The 16,240-nt window shown below is 50.9% G+C and overlaps 6 protein-coding genes across 6 annotated transcripts; 4 read left to right on the top strand and 2 right to left on the bottom strand.

Moving 5' to 3' along the window:
• Positions 1 to 1,093: 1,093 nt before the first annotated feature.
• Positions 1,094 to 1,987, top strand: GIQ15_06707 (uncharacterized protein; the record flags this gene model as incomplete). The annotated part of the gene is made up of 3 exons (XM_033554124.1): positions 1,094 to 1,316; positions 1,362 to 1,705; positions 1,784 to 1,987. The coding sequence occupies 3 exons, from the start codon at positions 1,094 to 1,096 to the stop codon at positions 1,985 to 1,987; spliced, it is 771 nt and encodes a 256-aa protein (XP_033403639.1).
• Positions 1,988 to 2,445: 458 nt separating this feature from the next.
• Positions 2,446 to 3,582, bottom strand: GIQ15_06706 (epoxide hydrolase; the record flags this gene model as incomplete). The annotated part of the gene is made up of 1 exon (XM_033554123.1): positions 2,446 to 3,582. One exon carries the CDS (start codon positions 3,580 to 3,582, stop codon positions 2,446 to 2,448), a length of 1,137 nt encoding a protein of 378 aa, XP_033403638.1.
• A 1,404-nt stretch (positions 3,583 to 4,986) lies between these two features.
• GIQ15_06705 (uncharacterized protein) lies at positions 4,987 to 8,577 on the top strand (the record flags this gene model as incomplete). The annotated part of the gene is made up of 1 exon (XM_033554122.1): positions 4,987 to 8,577. The coding sequence occupies one exon, from the start codon at positions 4,987 to 4,989 to the stop codon at positions 8,575 to 8,577; it is 3,591 nt and encodes a 1,196-aa protein (XP_033403637.1).
• Positions 8,578 to 9,060: 483 nt separating this feature from the next.
• On the bottom strand, positions 9,061 to 9,867 carry GIQ15_06704 (YhhN domain-containing protein; the record flags this gene model as incomplete). The annotated part of the gene is made up of 1 exon (XM_033554121.1): positions 9,061 to 9,867. The coding sequence occupies one exon, from the start codon at positions 9,865 to 9,867 to the stop codon at positions 9,061 to 9,063; it is 807 nt and encodes a 268-aa protein (XP_033403636.1).
• Positions 9,868 to 10,486: 619 nt separating this feature from the next.
• GIQ15_06703 (uncharacterized protein) lies at positions 10,487 to 12,151 on the top strand (the record flags this gene model as incomplete). Its single annotated transcript, XM_033554120.1, has 2 exons — positions 10,487 to 11,550; positions 11,602 to 12,151. 2 exons carry the CDS (start codon positions 10,487 to 10,489, stop codon positions 12,149 to 12,151), a joined length of 1,614 nt encoding a protein of 537 aa, XP_033403635.1.
• A 586-nt stretch (positions 12,152 to 12,737) lies between these two features.
• On the top strand, positions 12,738 to 14,643 carry GIQ15_06702 (woronin body major protein; the record flags this gene model as incomplete). The annotated part of the gene is made up of 3 exons (XM_033554119.1): positions 12,738 to 12,768; positions 13,123 to 13,504; positions 13,557 to 14,643. 3 exons carry the CDS (start codon positions 12,738 to 12,740, stop codon positions 14,641 to 14,643), a joined length of 1,500 nt encoding a protein of 499 aa, XP_033403634.1.
• Positions 14,644 to 16,240: the final 1,597 nt, after the last annotated feature.

Genomic DNA, 16,240 nt, shown 5'->3' with positions numbered 1-16,240 from the left:
TGAGATCCACCCGGGCGCTAACTCAGCCAAAGGCAACGATTCGCAGAGACCAGAGTCTTGATCTATACGGGCGAGAGACGAGGCCATAACCTCTGAAAATTACTGTGTATAAGGGATGCGTTACTATACATACACGTCTTATAAGACGTACATCTCCGAATTCGCCTCTCTCCCAGATCCTCCACAGCTGGCATAAAAGACCAGACCAGGCGAAGCACTTGAACGACAAAAGTCTGTTTATGGGGGCGCTTCGACGAAGACCTGTTCTGGCGAATAGGAACAGCCAGCAAGGATATTCGCTGCAAGACCAAGCCCACTGTGATTAGTGCTGCATGTTCACCTTGCAATCACATCGCATCCATGCAACAGGCGAATGGGATGCTGTAGCCCCTTCGATGGCTTGCACGGGCTGCCTCTAATTCGTGAGCTAAACTCTGGCAGTTCGACTCCTTCGCACCCGGTCCAGCAAATCGAGGTACGACAAACGGATGGGCGATCCAGTCGTGCAGGGCACTACTGCGTGTGCACGGGAGACACTGTGCTGAAGGGCTCCATCAGGGCTTCCGAGGAACAAAGACGAAGGCAATTTACCAAACTGCAGACCCTTGACCGAGGAGTTGTGATCACACATCGGCATGGGAGCTCTTCACATTTTAACCGCCCAACATTTCCACCAAGCCGGATAGGCCTGTTCTATTGGCTGGCCTGGACATGCCAGCTTCAAGAAGGGCCCTTGATGCTGGTTCTTCAAAATCCTTGTCGCGAGTACCTGCCCGCCCCCGTACATAATTAGTAGGTGCATCGACCTGTGCCGCTGCGACCGCTTCCGCAGCCCGCAGCCCTCCAAGTCTTCTTCCAAAAGTCGATCAGTGCCCACGATATTTGACTCGAACGGCGCCTATTCAACTCTCTTCCTCCCATCTCGATCACTCCTAATATCTTAACCACCACCTCGTTACCATCCACCACTTAGAGCAGGACTCTCGTCGCAAGTCAAGTAAACCCCTAGAAGGCAGCAAGGCTTCAGCTGAAAGGCAGAGCGTTTCCTTCTCGTCCAATCTTGCTTAACAAAAAAAAAAGCGTTATACCCATCATGCGGACACACTTTTCGTTAGGACCCTTCCTTGGGGTGGTCCTTACCCTCGTCTTTGCGACCATCGCCGCCAAAGGCCACACCGTCATCGTTTACCCCGGATGGAGAGAAAACAACCTACATAGTAACGGAACAGTCGATGAGACTGGTGGAGCCGGTGTTGCGATCAGAGCGAATAGCTCGGAATTGCTATATCCATATGGAATGCAATGGATTTATCCATGTTAGTACTCCCCCGTCTGATATTCGCGACTGTTCAAATTCTTAGATTTCACGGCTAACGATGTTGTCAAACCAGGTGGTGGAACTGTTACTAGCCAGAACCGAACCAAATGGCCTGTCAACGGCGGCGCTATCTCATTCCAGCCTGGCTGGTTTCCCGGCCATAAAACCGCCCTCATCTACATAAACCTCGGAATGGGAACAACGCCATTGAACATGAGTCTCCCCATGGTTTCTCCATTCCAGATCGTTGGACCCACTGTTGCGCCATACCCCGGAACATTCTGCCTGCCTCAGGTTCCGCTACCTGCAAACATCAGCGTGAACATTGGTGATAATGCCACTATTCAAGTTGTTGAAGCAGCACGCCATGGCGCAGTCCTCTACAACGTAAGTTTGATCACCTTACCAGCTGTTTACCTGTTAGCTCTAGGAATCGTTTAACTAACTATGGTGATTTTACTTCAGTGTGTCGATATCACGTTTGCTGACCCCAAGGATGTTGAGCCCGTTACAAGAGAGAACTGTTTCAACTCTACAAACATCACTTCCAGCACCATCTACGCCATCCCAGACAAGCCAACCAACACCGCACATACTACCGCCATATTTACCGCCCTTGGAGTAATGCCCCTCCTCCTTGCCGGCTACTACTTCAGCATAATGTTTTAGGCGCCGACGAAATTCGGAGAGCACAAGACCTGAACTGAAACAGGAAGCTCAAAGACTTATGAAAAATATTTGTGCTACGGAGTTATTTCCTTTGCTGTTATTTGTATTTTATACCCATCTCATTTTCATATCCAGGTTGCCTGGAGTTTCATATGCCTTACTCGGCGCATTTGGACATATTCTGTTGCCTGTTTCCCGGGACGAATATTAATGTTGGTTCCTACTTCTTTTCCTTTGATGTTTTTCTTTTCATGAAGTTAATGCATTGGTTGTGATGGGTCGTGTCACTGTCTTATCAGCGTGGAGAGGCCATGAAAGCAAGGGTATTCGATATATATGCTGCTACTCTAGGCCTAATGGACTTATCTAAACTTCAAAAAACTATATACCCTCCATCCTACTTGTACGTAGCCATATCCACAAGTAACCCAACGCAGATACTCCGCACCTCAACCGCTCTATTGCCAATGGATAAACGCAATGAGGGCATCCACAACTTCCTGGGGTTTCTCTTGCGCTGGCCAATGCCCTGCGTCGTCGACTATGACTTCACAAAAGTCATCACACACATTGTTAGCTAGCTTTTCTATAGCTCCGGGCACTTGATATGTCCCCCAGTCCTTTGCTCCTCCGATATAAAGGCAGGGACATTCAATCTTTCTACCGGCAAAGATGTCGAGATCCCGTTTGTAGTCCGGAACCGACGAAGTTGCCACGCGGTACCAGTTCAGGCCACCCTGGAATCCCGTACGTGAGAATTCGTCCGCGTAGACGGACAATTCAGAGTCTGGTAACCATGCTTGAGATGCCTGTACAGGGAGGGCGCCATCTGCGGCCACATGGAGTGCAACAGCTTGGGGCATTGTTGCGTTGAGGGGCATGACGTAGTAATCTGGCATCTTTGATAGCTCAGAGGCCGTCCATCCTTGAAGTTCGTTAGGCTTGTTATGTGGCCAAGAGGCGCTCTTGAGATAGAAGTACCCGCGTAGAAATGCATGCAGGCCCTGTTCTGGCCTGCTCATATCAGAGTTCGCCGGCCGTGTGGAGAAATACCACTTGTAGTGTTTTCGATTCAATTCAGCCAGGTCTTGGTGGATTGTATCTTGTTTTTGAGTGATTGAGAGCTCTGGAGATCCCACGAATGGATGGCTCATGAACGCTACCCGCCTGAAGAAATCCGGCCTCGCAACAGCACAAAACCCAGCCACTACGGCGCCGAAGTCATGGCCCACAACACACTCTACCCCCTTATATCCAAGGGCGTGAACCAACACAATCGTATCCCGGACGAGATTCATCACTGCAAAGTCACATAGATCGACATTGTCAAAATCTCGAGTGTCCCATCCGGTTGTGCGCCCGAAGCCACGCTGGTCTGGAGCAACGACGTAGTAGCCGGCACTGGCAAGCAGAGGCATCACTTTCCGCCACGAGAAGGCGAGTTCTGGAAAGCCGTGCAGCAGTAGGATAAGCGGCCGATCATGGCCCGGGGTGTATCCTGCTTCAAGTATATGGAAAGATAGTCCACGGGGCGCCGTATCAACCTGTCTCGACGTTATGCCAGCGGGCAGAGGGAGTGGTGGAAGAGCCGCCATGAGTCCGTGAATACCAAGTCCAGCAGTTCCTGAATGATGATTAACAGACGTCTCACTGTTGATATATCATCTCAATCGGCGAAGTTCCGTAGAAGTAGCATATAACTAAGCCGTATGCAAGTCAGCTTCATACGCTCAGATAACAACTCGACGGGCTTCATCCTGGGTTATAAGGTGGCTCTGAAACCATGGATCACGAAGGCAGCAGGCCGTAGAGGCTACCAACCGAGTTACCCGATAACTTGGACCATGGAACAAGGTCAAGAGTCGAATAGTCTTTTCATTTAGCTGGCCGCGAGATAGAGACTGGCCGTTGGGTTTGGGGCGGTTGCGTTGCAAGAGCGCCGTTGTTCGTTATGATATATATTTTTTGGGACAACGAACCACTGGGCGATTTTCCGCGATCTCCATCCAACTTCCCACTCTGCTTTTTTTTCCTTTCTATGCGCAATTGGCTCACCGGCCTGTCACTCTCGTTCTCTTCGCTTGTCGCAACTTTGTATTAAATACTATGAGCAGGCTCCTCTAATACGCTAATCGGCTATACTTATACTATAGCCTTCTGAGACGAAGCTAGTGAGCTATCGATAGCTCGTTCGCATCGCCAACTCTGGACGCAGCGGTCGAAACCCAGCGTTGGCCACCGGGCATCCAGCACTCACCGTCACGCATGATACAGCGGTATCTACTTCTGTCTGGCATCAGCATCTCTCTTGATGAATCCGTATCTATAGCCTAGCAATGTTTCGTCGCAAGAGGAGCGTTCGTCATGCTGTCAGTACCCTTCCGGTTCCATGATATCATCTATCCCCAGGACCGCAACTCCAGGGACCAACTTGAATTATAAGATGAAGCTAATAGTCTCAATAGCCTCTAAATGCCAATCCTTCACCTTCTGCACAGACTGCGGCCGTCCAGGCGTTTCGGGCTTCTCAACATTCGGCACCCAGCCTATCGTCGTCCGCCGCAGCCGCAGCCCTTCGAAGCCATACTCCCCCGCCCACGGCCGTCAAAGATGTCCAGACGAAACGTATGCTCCAGAGGAAGCTGTCTGCTTCGTCCATCGGTAGCTCAAAGGCCAATATACGCTCAGATGGCAAGAATGAAGCACTTCGAAGGACCCGGAGTTCTGGTTCGATGGCCGCCCGGACGTTCAGAGATCCATCACCAGCGCGGACAGGTAGCCCAGCTTCACATCCAGGCGAGATGATACCCGTTCCACCACTCCCACGCGGTTACGCAGCCTCTCCTCCTCCCCATAGAAGTGGAAGCACGGAACCGGGGTACCGGGCAATATCACCGCCAAATGGAGGACGTAGGGCACGATCTGTCTCGAATTCGTCGTCTGGGTTTCCTGATCTCGAGAGACATGGAAGCAGAGGCTCAGTTAATTTCTCATACCCAATGAATCGTCCAAACTCGCCTCGGCTATCAATAGTGTCAGCGGACTCACCGAGAAAGAAAGGCCCGTCATCTCCAAGACCACAGCAACAGTTTCCTACAGAACAGGCGGCAGGGAATACCAGGGAGCCACTGTCTTTGATAGACAGGCCAGTACCGAGCAAAGCACCGGTGTCACAATCTCGACCAACACAGGTTGATCAAGGTACCCAGATAGCGGAGGACGCCTTTGAGGATACGCCAGCTCCTTTCCATGCGCCTGGAATAGAGCCAGATAAGTCTGGAAAGTTGCAAACGGACGAGCGGGTGACGAGGCAAACGGCAGACAGATACTCCCCTCCAACTCACACCGGCGAACTGCATATGGACGACGGCAGTGATACGCACAAGATTGGATCGCCAGCTTCGACCACGCTTGTAAGAAGGCCATCTACTGTTCTAGAACTTCAAGAGGAAGCTGAGAATGATACGCCAAATAAACAGCCCGTGTTTTATCCAACCAGAGATTCCAGCAGGCAGTATCAACCAAGCCAACCAGAACGCAGGGAGCTTGTCAGTGACGAAGACTCAGCTAGTACTCCGAAAGCCGAGGTACCTACACACTTCCAGCAGAACAAAATCCAGGAGGAACCACGATCACTTGCACAAGGGCCTGTTGCATTCCCCCAGAGCACGGTGAAGGAAAGACCTCATTCTTTAAGCCCGAACAGATTCACACGCTTCTCTGAGCAGCTAGAGATACCTGAATCCCAGAAACATCTACACCATCCGCCGCCCAGATCAGTATCCCCGGCGAAACCTGCACTGAAATCAACATCCAATTCCCCATTTGCAGCTCGCCCCGAGAAGCTCTCTTGCCAATGGGGCAAAGCCGGCAGTGAGACATCAGACGGGACCTCATTGATCTCCGACGACGGCTCTAGGGCAGGATGGAAAAAGAAACACGCCAAAGTCAGCTTTGAGGATGAGACCGAGGTCATAGGACATGTTCCCAGTCCTCCTACTTCACCGGAATCGCCAACCCCTTCGAGCCCTCGAACACATGCCTCTTCTAGACCGTGGAACGACAGCCTTACTCGAACAAAACCTAGAGGCGATGATTCAAACGAATTCGAACAGTTCTATACGCCAAGGCCAGCCCTGCCTTCGTTTGGTAGCATACGAGGCCGCAAATCATCAAGTACAGGGGATATGGGGGCTGACTCAAAACTGGGGACGGGCGCAACACCCTCGCCCGCTGATCACGCTATTGGAGAACTCATATCTACTTATAACTTGAGAAACCGGGCAGGGAGGGAAGATATAAAGTCGAATGCGCCCCTACCTCCTGTAGTGACATCACTAGAAGGCACTGGGTATAGCTCATTATCGGAAGATAGCTCTAGTGATGAAGGCGCTGACCTGCGCTGCTTTCCTCCACGTGTTGATAGCATGAACGTCCAGTCTACATCGAGGAGTCTTCCTACCACGGAAACTGGGACGGCCCAACAGCATCAGACCGAAGCGAGTCAAGGGGGAAGCCGCCTAAGCCCAACGCCCGCCATATTCATTCAACCTGCTACCCCAGCCATGGAAGAAGTGGCGTATCACGAGCAACCATCTTCTCAAGTCCCTACCGCTAGTAACTGTGTACCCAATACAGGAACCCAATCGGACCAGCCAAAAAACAGCGCATATCACCAAACGAAGGATGCTAAATCATCAGACCAAGTGGAGGAAGATGAAGATTCTGAGTCGGGGAATAGTGTCTATAGCGATGCCTACGAAGACCTTTCGGATATGGACGGTGACGGCTTTGGCTCGATTGATGCAATTGTTGATAAATCCGTGGGCCCTGCACCTGAGCCGCAGCACTCGAATCAACTGCACCCGCTAGCCGAAGAAAATGAGCAGAGAGAGGCAACGATTGAACCAGATGTTGCAAGGGACTCCCCTCGCGCGGCTGAGACTGTTCCACAATCAAGGCAACGACATACCACCCACGACCAGCAATCTTCTCCATATAGACCATCCGAAGCAGCTGAAAGATATGCGAAACACTCAAACATGCAACCACTGGCTGATCCACCTAAGCCATCTGGAAGACCCCTATTTGAAGACTACCCAACAAATAATTCTACTGCTACCCATCCTTCAGGCTTGAACATACATTCTTCTGGGCAGTTCGATCATCGCTCACCTACTCTACGGCCAATACAAGAGTCCAACGGTGTAGACGAGCAGAAGCCTGTCCATACAAGGCATAAAGCAGCTCAGGGGCAACAACCTCGAAGAACGATGTCGAACGCAAGCGACTCGTCTAGTAGCTTTAAGCGGCCAAAGCGATTTCGTCCAACTGGGAGATATACTCTACGAAGAACTATGAGAGTTGGTAGTCCAAACAATAGCATGGAAGTACTCAGTGATGGTGGCCTACCTTCAAAAGCGTTCGACTATTCGCTAAAGCACCGACCATTTTCTAGCGACAGCCGTCCAGCGATGCGGACAACACTGCGTCAAGCTCCTAGCGCCTCTACGTCAAGATTTTCTGCATTGACTGGTCGAGGCAAAACCGCGAAAACGAACAGTTTTCCTAGAAAACCTCATAAGCCAGGGCTTGAGAAGGCTTTTAGATCGAGATATGAGGACTCTAGCGATGAGGAAGGTGAGGCTATCAAGCTGAGACCCGTCCGCGGCATCCCTAGGAGGAAAAATGAAGTAGAAGGCGACTCGACCGACCTTGACGATAGTTCGGAATACGAAACTACAAGACACGTCCTGAGACGGAAGCGATCGAGTAGACCGAACTCGAAGAGCAATCAAGACCCTGCCATTGCTGCTGCTATAGCTAAGATAATGGCCACGAAGGATATCGAGAATGCAACAGCTTCAGCTAACCACGACCATGCTATCGACCCTAATGTAAAGCAGAAAGGCGGCTTATTTAGCCGTCTCCACCTGTCAAAGCATAAGCCACGGCATAGAGATTCGATGATCCGAAAGCCTGAACTCGAGAGCGATACCAGAAAAGACACTCCTCTAGAACGATCCGAACAAGCTGAAAACGCACCACCACCTGTGCCACACGACGCTTTCTCGAAGCCTACGATAACTACATCTGTCAATGGACGTATTTTAGAACCTTCGGGAAGTGATTGGCAGTCAATAGCGCCCAAGCTCCAGAAACGGTCGAGCAAAATGTCTCAACGACCTGTTTCTGATTCGTGGCCTCTTCGTTCGAATGGACACACCGCTTTCGCCCAGCCTCCCTCCCCGAGCGTGGTTGATAAGAATAAGTCAACAGCTATACCTCTCCAGGATATAAGCAATGGCAAGGACTCTCGTCCTCGCCCTACTACATCTGACGGCATGGTGACAGAGAACAAATCACAGCAAATAAACGAACCAGAAGCCCCAAGCACCCCCTTAAGCCCATCCCGTGGTGAAAAGTCTGCCTGGACGTCTAGATTCCGATCCTCTAGACGTGGAGCAGATGATACCCCTACTGCATCGGCAATATCGGATGTCAACCTTTCATCTCTGCGAACAGATGGTCCGAAACGAGAGAAGAAAGGCAGATTCCCAAAACTGAAAAAGGCATTTGGAATTGCCTGAAGCAAACGCTTGAACACTCATCTTACTGATGTCTTTCTCTAATTTACAATACTCCCCTTCCTTGTTACCCTATTTTCTTTTTGCTATATTTACTATTTATTCACACGGTGCAGGTCTCCTGTATAAATTTCCATACCACTCGCTCTGAACCCCCGCCTCATGACATACACACTCTCTTCTAATCTTTTCTAGCACCTCTTCTTCACTCTTCTTCGAATTGGTATATTCACTTCTTGACATGTTGTTTGTTGCATACGGATTTTGGCACCAGGTTATGTATAAGGGGGCATCATAAAACGCGGATAAGTAATGTTTTGAATGTTCAGTATGACTACTTTCTCTTTATTGTTTGTTTAATATTTTACTCATAGATTGTTTCCTTTATACACCATGCCATAATGATAATAATGCTTTGTCCTTGTACTTTTGAGCCAGCTTATAATTGTCCATATACGCACTTTCGATAAAAAAAATATCCAGGGCTCATATACCTGCTACCGTGCCGGCCAAAACCATCTGTCCCCAAAAGTAAAGTCCCCAACCCACGGCTGCCTTTAGCCAAAAATACCCTCCCTTATCAGCGGATTTCTTGCTAAATGCATCCTTGGCAACGAAGACATCGCTGATGACAAACATCACGGCACCTAGAGCGCGCTGGCCCTGCATCGACAAGCCAGATGGCAGCTGTAACACTGGTGTCGTTGAAGCAGCAGCACCGACCATGCAGCTGATAATCAGGGTATAAACGAATACCAGGTGCCGCATATCATCCGGCACAGAGAGGTTAAGTACATTCGAGCTCATAAGCGAACTGGACGAGTCTTCTGTGCTAGCCTTTGGATATAAAACGCCCAACCACTTCGCAGCCAGCAGCGAGAGTATGGCCATACTTCCGAATACGGGCCATGATATCGTCTGCGCGTCTTGCAGAAAGGCGAGGATATACGCTATATGGGCCGCTGCAAAGGCGCCAATCCCGGCCTGAAAGGATACGGAGATGGAAACTTCTTGATTAGCGCCGTCTTTGTTCTGTTTTGCATAGTCGCTGCGCAAGGGTATTAGGAGTATATCCCCGATGAGAGAGAAGAAGAGGCCCCAGGTGATGAGCTGGCGATATGGTGTAGGTTCATTGAGGGCGAGGAGAAGAGGACCAGCAAGAAAGGCTAGGGAAGAGATTGGTTTGAGGAGACAGTGGCCGATATAGATGGATTTGGTCTCGGAGAGGACCAGAAGAGGCAGGGATGCCAGGAGGAGGTATACTGCAGGGGCTGGAGGGAGGCTGATATGCATCGTGAGTGTGACAATGAGCTTCCTTTCCTATATTTCCTTTTGTTTTTCTTCTTCTTTCTTTTCATCCATGCAGCTGTTGACGCATGAAATGGCCATCCAACAGTTTATACGAGGAAAACATGCCGAAGATGTTGTCTACGGGCCGAGGAAGCTGGATGTTGTGTAAAACATGTGACTTCTCAACGTCATTACCCGATCTGGATATTCTGACTACAACTTCATCTTTTTGATATCTATATACTATGAAGCTACCGTGAGATATGCAATATATATATCGATCGAGTCTACTGGACCATCGCCACACAACGTCGAATGTATGCCTACACGCTACATACGGGGGCAAAGCCCACACTTCATGTGACTTGCCGTGAATCCGAGTTACAGGTCTAACATCCATGAAGATGATCGCGCAGCGGTAGGCAATATCCCGAGCTGCCTGCATCAACCTGGGATTGCCGTTTCTTTTCTTTGTTTTTCCCAAGCCGTATCCAGCGGCGTTAACGGAATTAAGAGGCAGCAGTGAACCTTTTGTCTCTGCGAGTGGGGTATATCAAGATGGACGAGGAATCCGCCGTTGATTCAACTTTTTTTGACCACTACTATATGATCCCCAGATGCAATGGAAGGGACTGAGAAGACCGTTCCCGGCGATGAGAGATGTGCGTCTCTCTCTAAGCCTGAGAAAAGGGACGATGTGGCTGTCGACAGGGTGGCAACAGATATCAGCAACGATATCACCGCCGAAGATGGAGGCAGTACGCAAGATGTTGAAGCTCGCGCTGAAGAAGCGGTTTATTCATCCTTCAGCAAGAGCACCAAGATCTTTATCCTGATGATGGCGACTTTTTCGTCCTTGTTCTCACCCGTGTCTACGACCATCTACCTACCCGCTCTGACGCCTCTCTCGGCTGATCTGAAAGTCTCTAACACCCTGATCAACTTGACCCTGACCACCTATATGATCTTTCAGGCCATCTCGCCTAGCTTCTTTGGTGACTTTGCGGACACCAGCGGCCGAAGACCAGCATACATTACCACATTCGGAGTGTATCTGGCAGCCAATATCGGACTAGCGCTGCAGCACAGCTATGCAGCACTACTGGTGCTACGATGCCTGCAGAGTGCAGGAAGTAGCGCGACAATTGCGATTACGATGGGCGTGATGGCTGACATTGCCACAGTTTCAGAGCGAGGGAGGTATGTAGGCATGGTGCTGACGGGCACTTTGGCCGGTCCTGCTCTCGGCCCAGTGTTGGGTGGTGTTCTTGTGCAGTTTCTTGGATGGAGGTCGACGTTTTGGTTCCTGGTAATTGGCGCGGGGGTGTTTCTGGTGCCATACACGCTATTTGTGCCAGAGACATGCAGGAACGTGGTGGGTGATGGCTCTGTGAAACCACCATGGTGGTGGAGCCGCACGTTGATTGACGTGTGGAAGGGGGGAAAGGGGCACCGGAGTGAAGCAGAGTGGGAGGCAGCTCTGGCAAGGCAGGGAGTGAAGAGACGGCCGGCCCGTTTCCCGAATCCGCTGCAGTGTGCAAAGCTGGTGCTGGAGAAGGATATCGGACTGCTCCTGTTCGTCACTGCGGTGTTGTATGGAGTCTATTACGTCATGCTGACCTCCGTGCCGTCCCTGTATAAGGAGATATACGGCTTCAACGAGTTCCAGGTCGGACTCTGTTTTCTGTACGTTCTTCCTGCTTCTTGGAGTACAAGATACTGCTAACATATATACAGACCGAGTGCAGCAGGGGGCGTCGCGGCAAGCTTTAGCATGGGCCACCTTCTAGACTGGAAATTCAAACGCATCGCTACGAGTCTTGGCCTGCCTGTGGACCGCAAACGAGCACAAAACATCAAGGAATTCCCCATCGAGCGAGCACGGATCACAGTCCTCTTCCCCTTCCTATACGCCGGCATGGCCGCCATGATCGGCTACGGCTGGGCTCTGGACCGCAAGGTGATGCTCGCTGGACCTCTCATACTGCAGTTCGTGGCAGGATTCTGTATGGCGGGCGCCTTCACGTCCACGAGCACGCTGCTGGTGGACCTGTACCCGTCCAACCCATCTGCGGTGACAGCAGCGAGCAACCTGACACGGTGCATGCTGGGAGCTGCCGCGACAGCGTCGTTCAGCCCGATGATCGAGCGGATCGGAGTTGGCTGGTGCTTTACGGTGTGGTGTCTTGTTACTGTGGGGATGACGCCGGGGTTGTGGGCTGTGGTCCGATGGGGTCCCGGGTGGCGGGAGGAGCGGCGGCAGCGAGACCTGAAAGTGCCGGCATAGACATCGAGACATGATTGCTGGTGGTTGCTGGCGATGTTGATGCTGGTTGCTATGGTAAACAGAGTGGCTGGTTTGGGCTTGCTGTGGTTGGCCAGACAACAGGAAGAGCCGAGGCTTATCCCGTGCTGACTCAGCCGGCCAGCCATGTAACGCGCGTACCGTATTACAGACATGAAGCAGATCCATCCAGCATAACACCCAGCTCCCAGCCAGCATTCAGCAGCATCCAATGCAGCATCCAATGCAGCTCCCAGCCTCCAGCAACCCCTAGCGAGATCCCGAGAGTGAAGTAAGCATGTTATAGTGGTGCACAGCCGAGGAGGTCGACGCTGTCAGATGGCTGGGAACAGGCTGGAGCTGGAGTTGGAGCTGGCAGAGCTGGCTGCATGCTGGCGGCTAGGTGGCAACCCAATCACCCAGGTCCACGCCAGCCTCTTACCTTCCTTACCTTACCTCTACCTTACTTCCTTACCTCCTTACCTCTTACCTCCTTACCTACCTTACCATCTACCATCTACCTCTACCACTCACCAGCCATCAATAACATATCCATACTAGATAGTCCAACAATAACATATATATATAAATGACACAGCTGTCTCCGTATCACGTATCATGTATGTAACTGTATGTATGGTGTATGGAGTATGCATGTGACGGACTAACCGGATCGGGCGTGTCGTAAAGTAAACAAACACGCGTATGGTATGGTAAGGGCGCCCCTTGCAAGGACAAATAACAGCTCCCTCGCTTCCTCTTCGTCCTCTTCTTCCCTTCTTCTTCTCTTCTTCTCCCTCCTCCCTCCATCTTCCTTTCACTTCACGCATCTCCAGCATCACCAATTGCACCCATCCCCATCTCACCAGACCCAGAACAAGACCGACTCCTGTCTATCTTCGTTCTACCCACCTCCTTTCTTCCCCATTCCCCGTTGCCGTAGGACTTGAGAGACTTCGTCTTTTCTTGTCTAGCCTTTCGAATTGTCTCCCAGTTCGAAAGGCATTCGAGAAAGGACGCCCCTCAAGCAGCCAATCTGGACTTTGACGCCCGCGTCCCCATCCCCTTCAGTGTCTTCCCGTCGTCGTACCGGAGTGACGCTGCTGTCGCTGTCTCTGAGACTACTCACGAGAGAGTAGAGGGAGAGGCCAAGTTTTCAGGTGCTTCGCGCGTCGGACGGGAAGATACTCGATACGAAGGCCCGCTCCCAGACCCAAGAACCTCTTCTTCTTCTTTCGATCACCGATTCCAGAACGAAGAGTTCCGTCCAGTCGCTGAGTACAAGCACACCACCGTTGTCGCTCACGAGGAGAACCCGCGTCACCACCACCCAGAAGTAGAACTTTCCCGCGAAAGGTCAGTCAACATCTATTATTTCTCACGTTCTACATCCCCTAACCAAGCATAGATACTACGAGACCAAGGACCGTCGAGAGGCAGAATTTGAATCTCAGCTTGATATCACTGAACGCCAGTACCGTGCCCGTACTGATCCTCGCTACCAAGCCCAGTACGAACCTGAACCCCGTCAAGTTCGTGACGTAGACGTTTCCTTCAACCGCTCCTACAGTTCCGTCGACGCCTCCAGACCACCCCAGCCCGTCCGTGAAGTAGACGTTTCCGTCAACCGCTCCTACAGCTCCATCGACGCCTCCAGACCACCCCAGACCGTCCGTGAAGTAGACGTTGCCTACAGCAAAGCCTACGAGCCAATCGACACCAGCCGTCCCCCAGTCGAAGTCCGTGATATCGACTATCAAGGACAGTCCAAGCAGCCAGCTACCCTAAACCTCATCTCTGATCACCGTATCGTTCACGAGAAAGACCCCAAAGCCAAAATGGGTTACTACGACGACGAAGGTCAGTACCACTCCTTCCGCCGTGGAGTCGAGCGTGCTGCCGAACGCGTGCTCCATCCCTTCCACCACCACCACCACCATGGCCATGGTAGCACCCACGAAGACGGAGTTATATCTGACGAGCGCCGCGTCACTGAAGGTGTCACCCGCGAGACCGTCCGTGTCGTCCAGCCCCGTGGTGGACACCCCCCAGACACCATCACCATCCCTTGCCACTTCATCCGCATTGGTGATCTCTTGATCCTCCAGGGCCGCCCTTGCCAGGTTATCCGTGTCTCCGTCTCCCAGCAGACCGGCCAGCACCGCTACCTCGGAGTCGACCTCTTCACCCGCCAACTCCACGAAGAGTCCAGCTTCATCTCCCACCCATCCCAGTCCGTCGTCGTCCAGAGCATGCTCGGCCCCGTCTACAAGACCTACCGTGTCCTTGACATGCGCGACGACAACCGTCTCGTCGCCATGACCGAGTCCGGTGACGTCAAGCAGGGTCTCCGCGTCGTCGACCAGGGTAACCTCTTCAACCGCATCTCCGATGCCTTTGCTGAGGGCCGTGGTTCCGTCCGCGCCCTCGTCATCAACGATGGTGGTCGTGAGCTCGTCGTCGACTACAAGGTCATCCACGGTTCCAGACTCTAAACAAAGGTACGCTCCCACAACCTTAACCTTATCTCTTCCACCCCTTCCCTTCCTTACTAACATACTCTAGAGATTCAAACCAGCCAATCCCATCGTGTGATCGATATCTACTACCCGTGTCCCTTTTACCCTGACTCATGAAAACTTGGATATGGATTTGGGGCTATTGGATATTGTGCCTGCATGTCAGCTGTCAAATGATACTTTTCTCTGGAATTAGTTCTCTCTTATCTCTTTTGTTAATAACTTGAACCCATCTAAGTAGTAGTGAAATCCTTTCCTTTGTCTATGCCTTACTCTCTCTGTCATTGTCATACTCCTAATCAAATCTGTAAAAATGAAAATGGAAATGAAAATGGTCTCTTATTTGCAACCACTTCCCTTGTAGCCTTGTCTCACTTGTACGTCCTTGTCTCACCTGTGTGATCCTGATGTATATGTTGTGTACCCCATACTTGTACGCTGTCTTGCTCTATTGTGTTCCTTTGTTCATGCATGGTAGCACAATGCTGATGATGTGTTTATCCCATATGCACTTACATAAAGGCCGTCCTTTTACTCCCTACCATGATGATTGACCTGCTCTTCACCTCTGTACCAGAAGAACACATAACCTCCATACCCTGAAGAACGCATATACCACCATGGAGTCTCCCCCAGCCCCCCGTCTATTAGACCTACCACTCTCAGTCCGCCTCCAGATATTCTCCTACTGCGTCATCCTCGGTTCCCACCCTCGATTATTCCCCATATACCCCTGGTGTGGAAACCACAGGGTAACCTTAGAAAAAGAGAGAAAACAATCACAGAACCAATACTCTCTTCTCCGCGTATCAAAGCAAATCAACAATGAATGCATTGAGCTCCTCTACGGCCAAAACATGATCAAGCTTCAGTTCCACGGCCACCTCGAAACCAGACTCGAGAGAGAACTAAGACCTTCAACCATGAAACGCATCAGAGACATCACTATCGTCTTTGAACAGGACTATAGTCCCGGGCCTACGTCGCGGCGGAACGGCCCACCGTCCGAAGAGTTATGGGCATCTATCATACCGGGATTGAAACGATTATGTCTCGTCATATATCTGTTGCCATCGCCTACTCATGTAGCTGATATAAACCGCCTTGAGCTGCGATTGAAATGTTTTGCGAAATATCTCACGGCCAAAACGGAGGTTATTCTTGATGATAACGATAATAAGACCGTCACCGATTTAGCAGCCAGGTGTCTTCCTGAAGGATATCAGAGAGCGAATGATACGGAAATTGGCGATCGAGTCTTTCGGAGAGGCGCGTTTGAGAAAGGGAGCCAATACTGGACGCGTGTTAGTAGGCAACTTGCTTCTGCTGCTCGATTTCCGCCGTCGCGGCCATTTGGTTCATCCAGATATTACGATTTTCTACGTTATGATTAGGTTAATCTATTTGTTATGATTCGGGAATATGCGTGTAGAAAGGGGAAATGGATTATTCTTGGTCTTCTGTGCAAGACTCACATCATCGTTCTAGGGAGAATTTACATATAATATTAAAGTGGATTGAAGCTCGGTTATGGGATTTATCTTGTTCCTTTTTCATCTCTATGGTGACCGGG

This window comes from Arthroderma uncinatum (assembly GCF_011692745.1).
Source record: "Arthroderma uncinatum strain CBS 119779 chromosome Unknown scaffold5, whole genome shotgun sequence".
NCBI lineage: Eukaryota > Fungi > Ascomycota > Eurotiomycetes > Onygenales > Arthrodermataceae > Arthroderma > Arthroderma uncinatum.
Note: the sequence above shows the minus strand (reverse complement) of the source record. Positions and strands in the feature narration are given on the sequence as shown.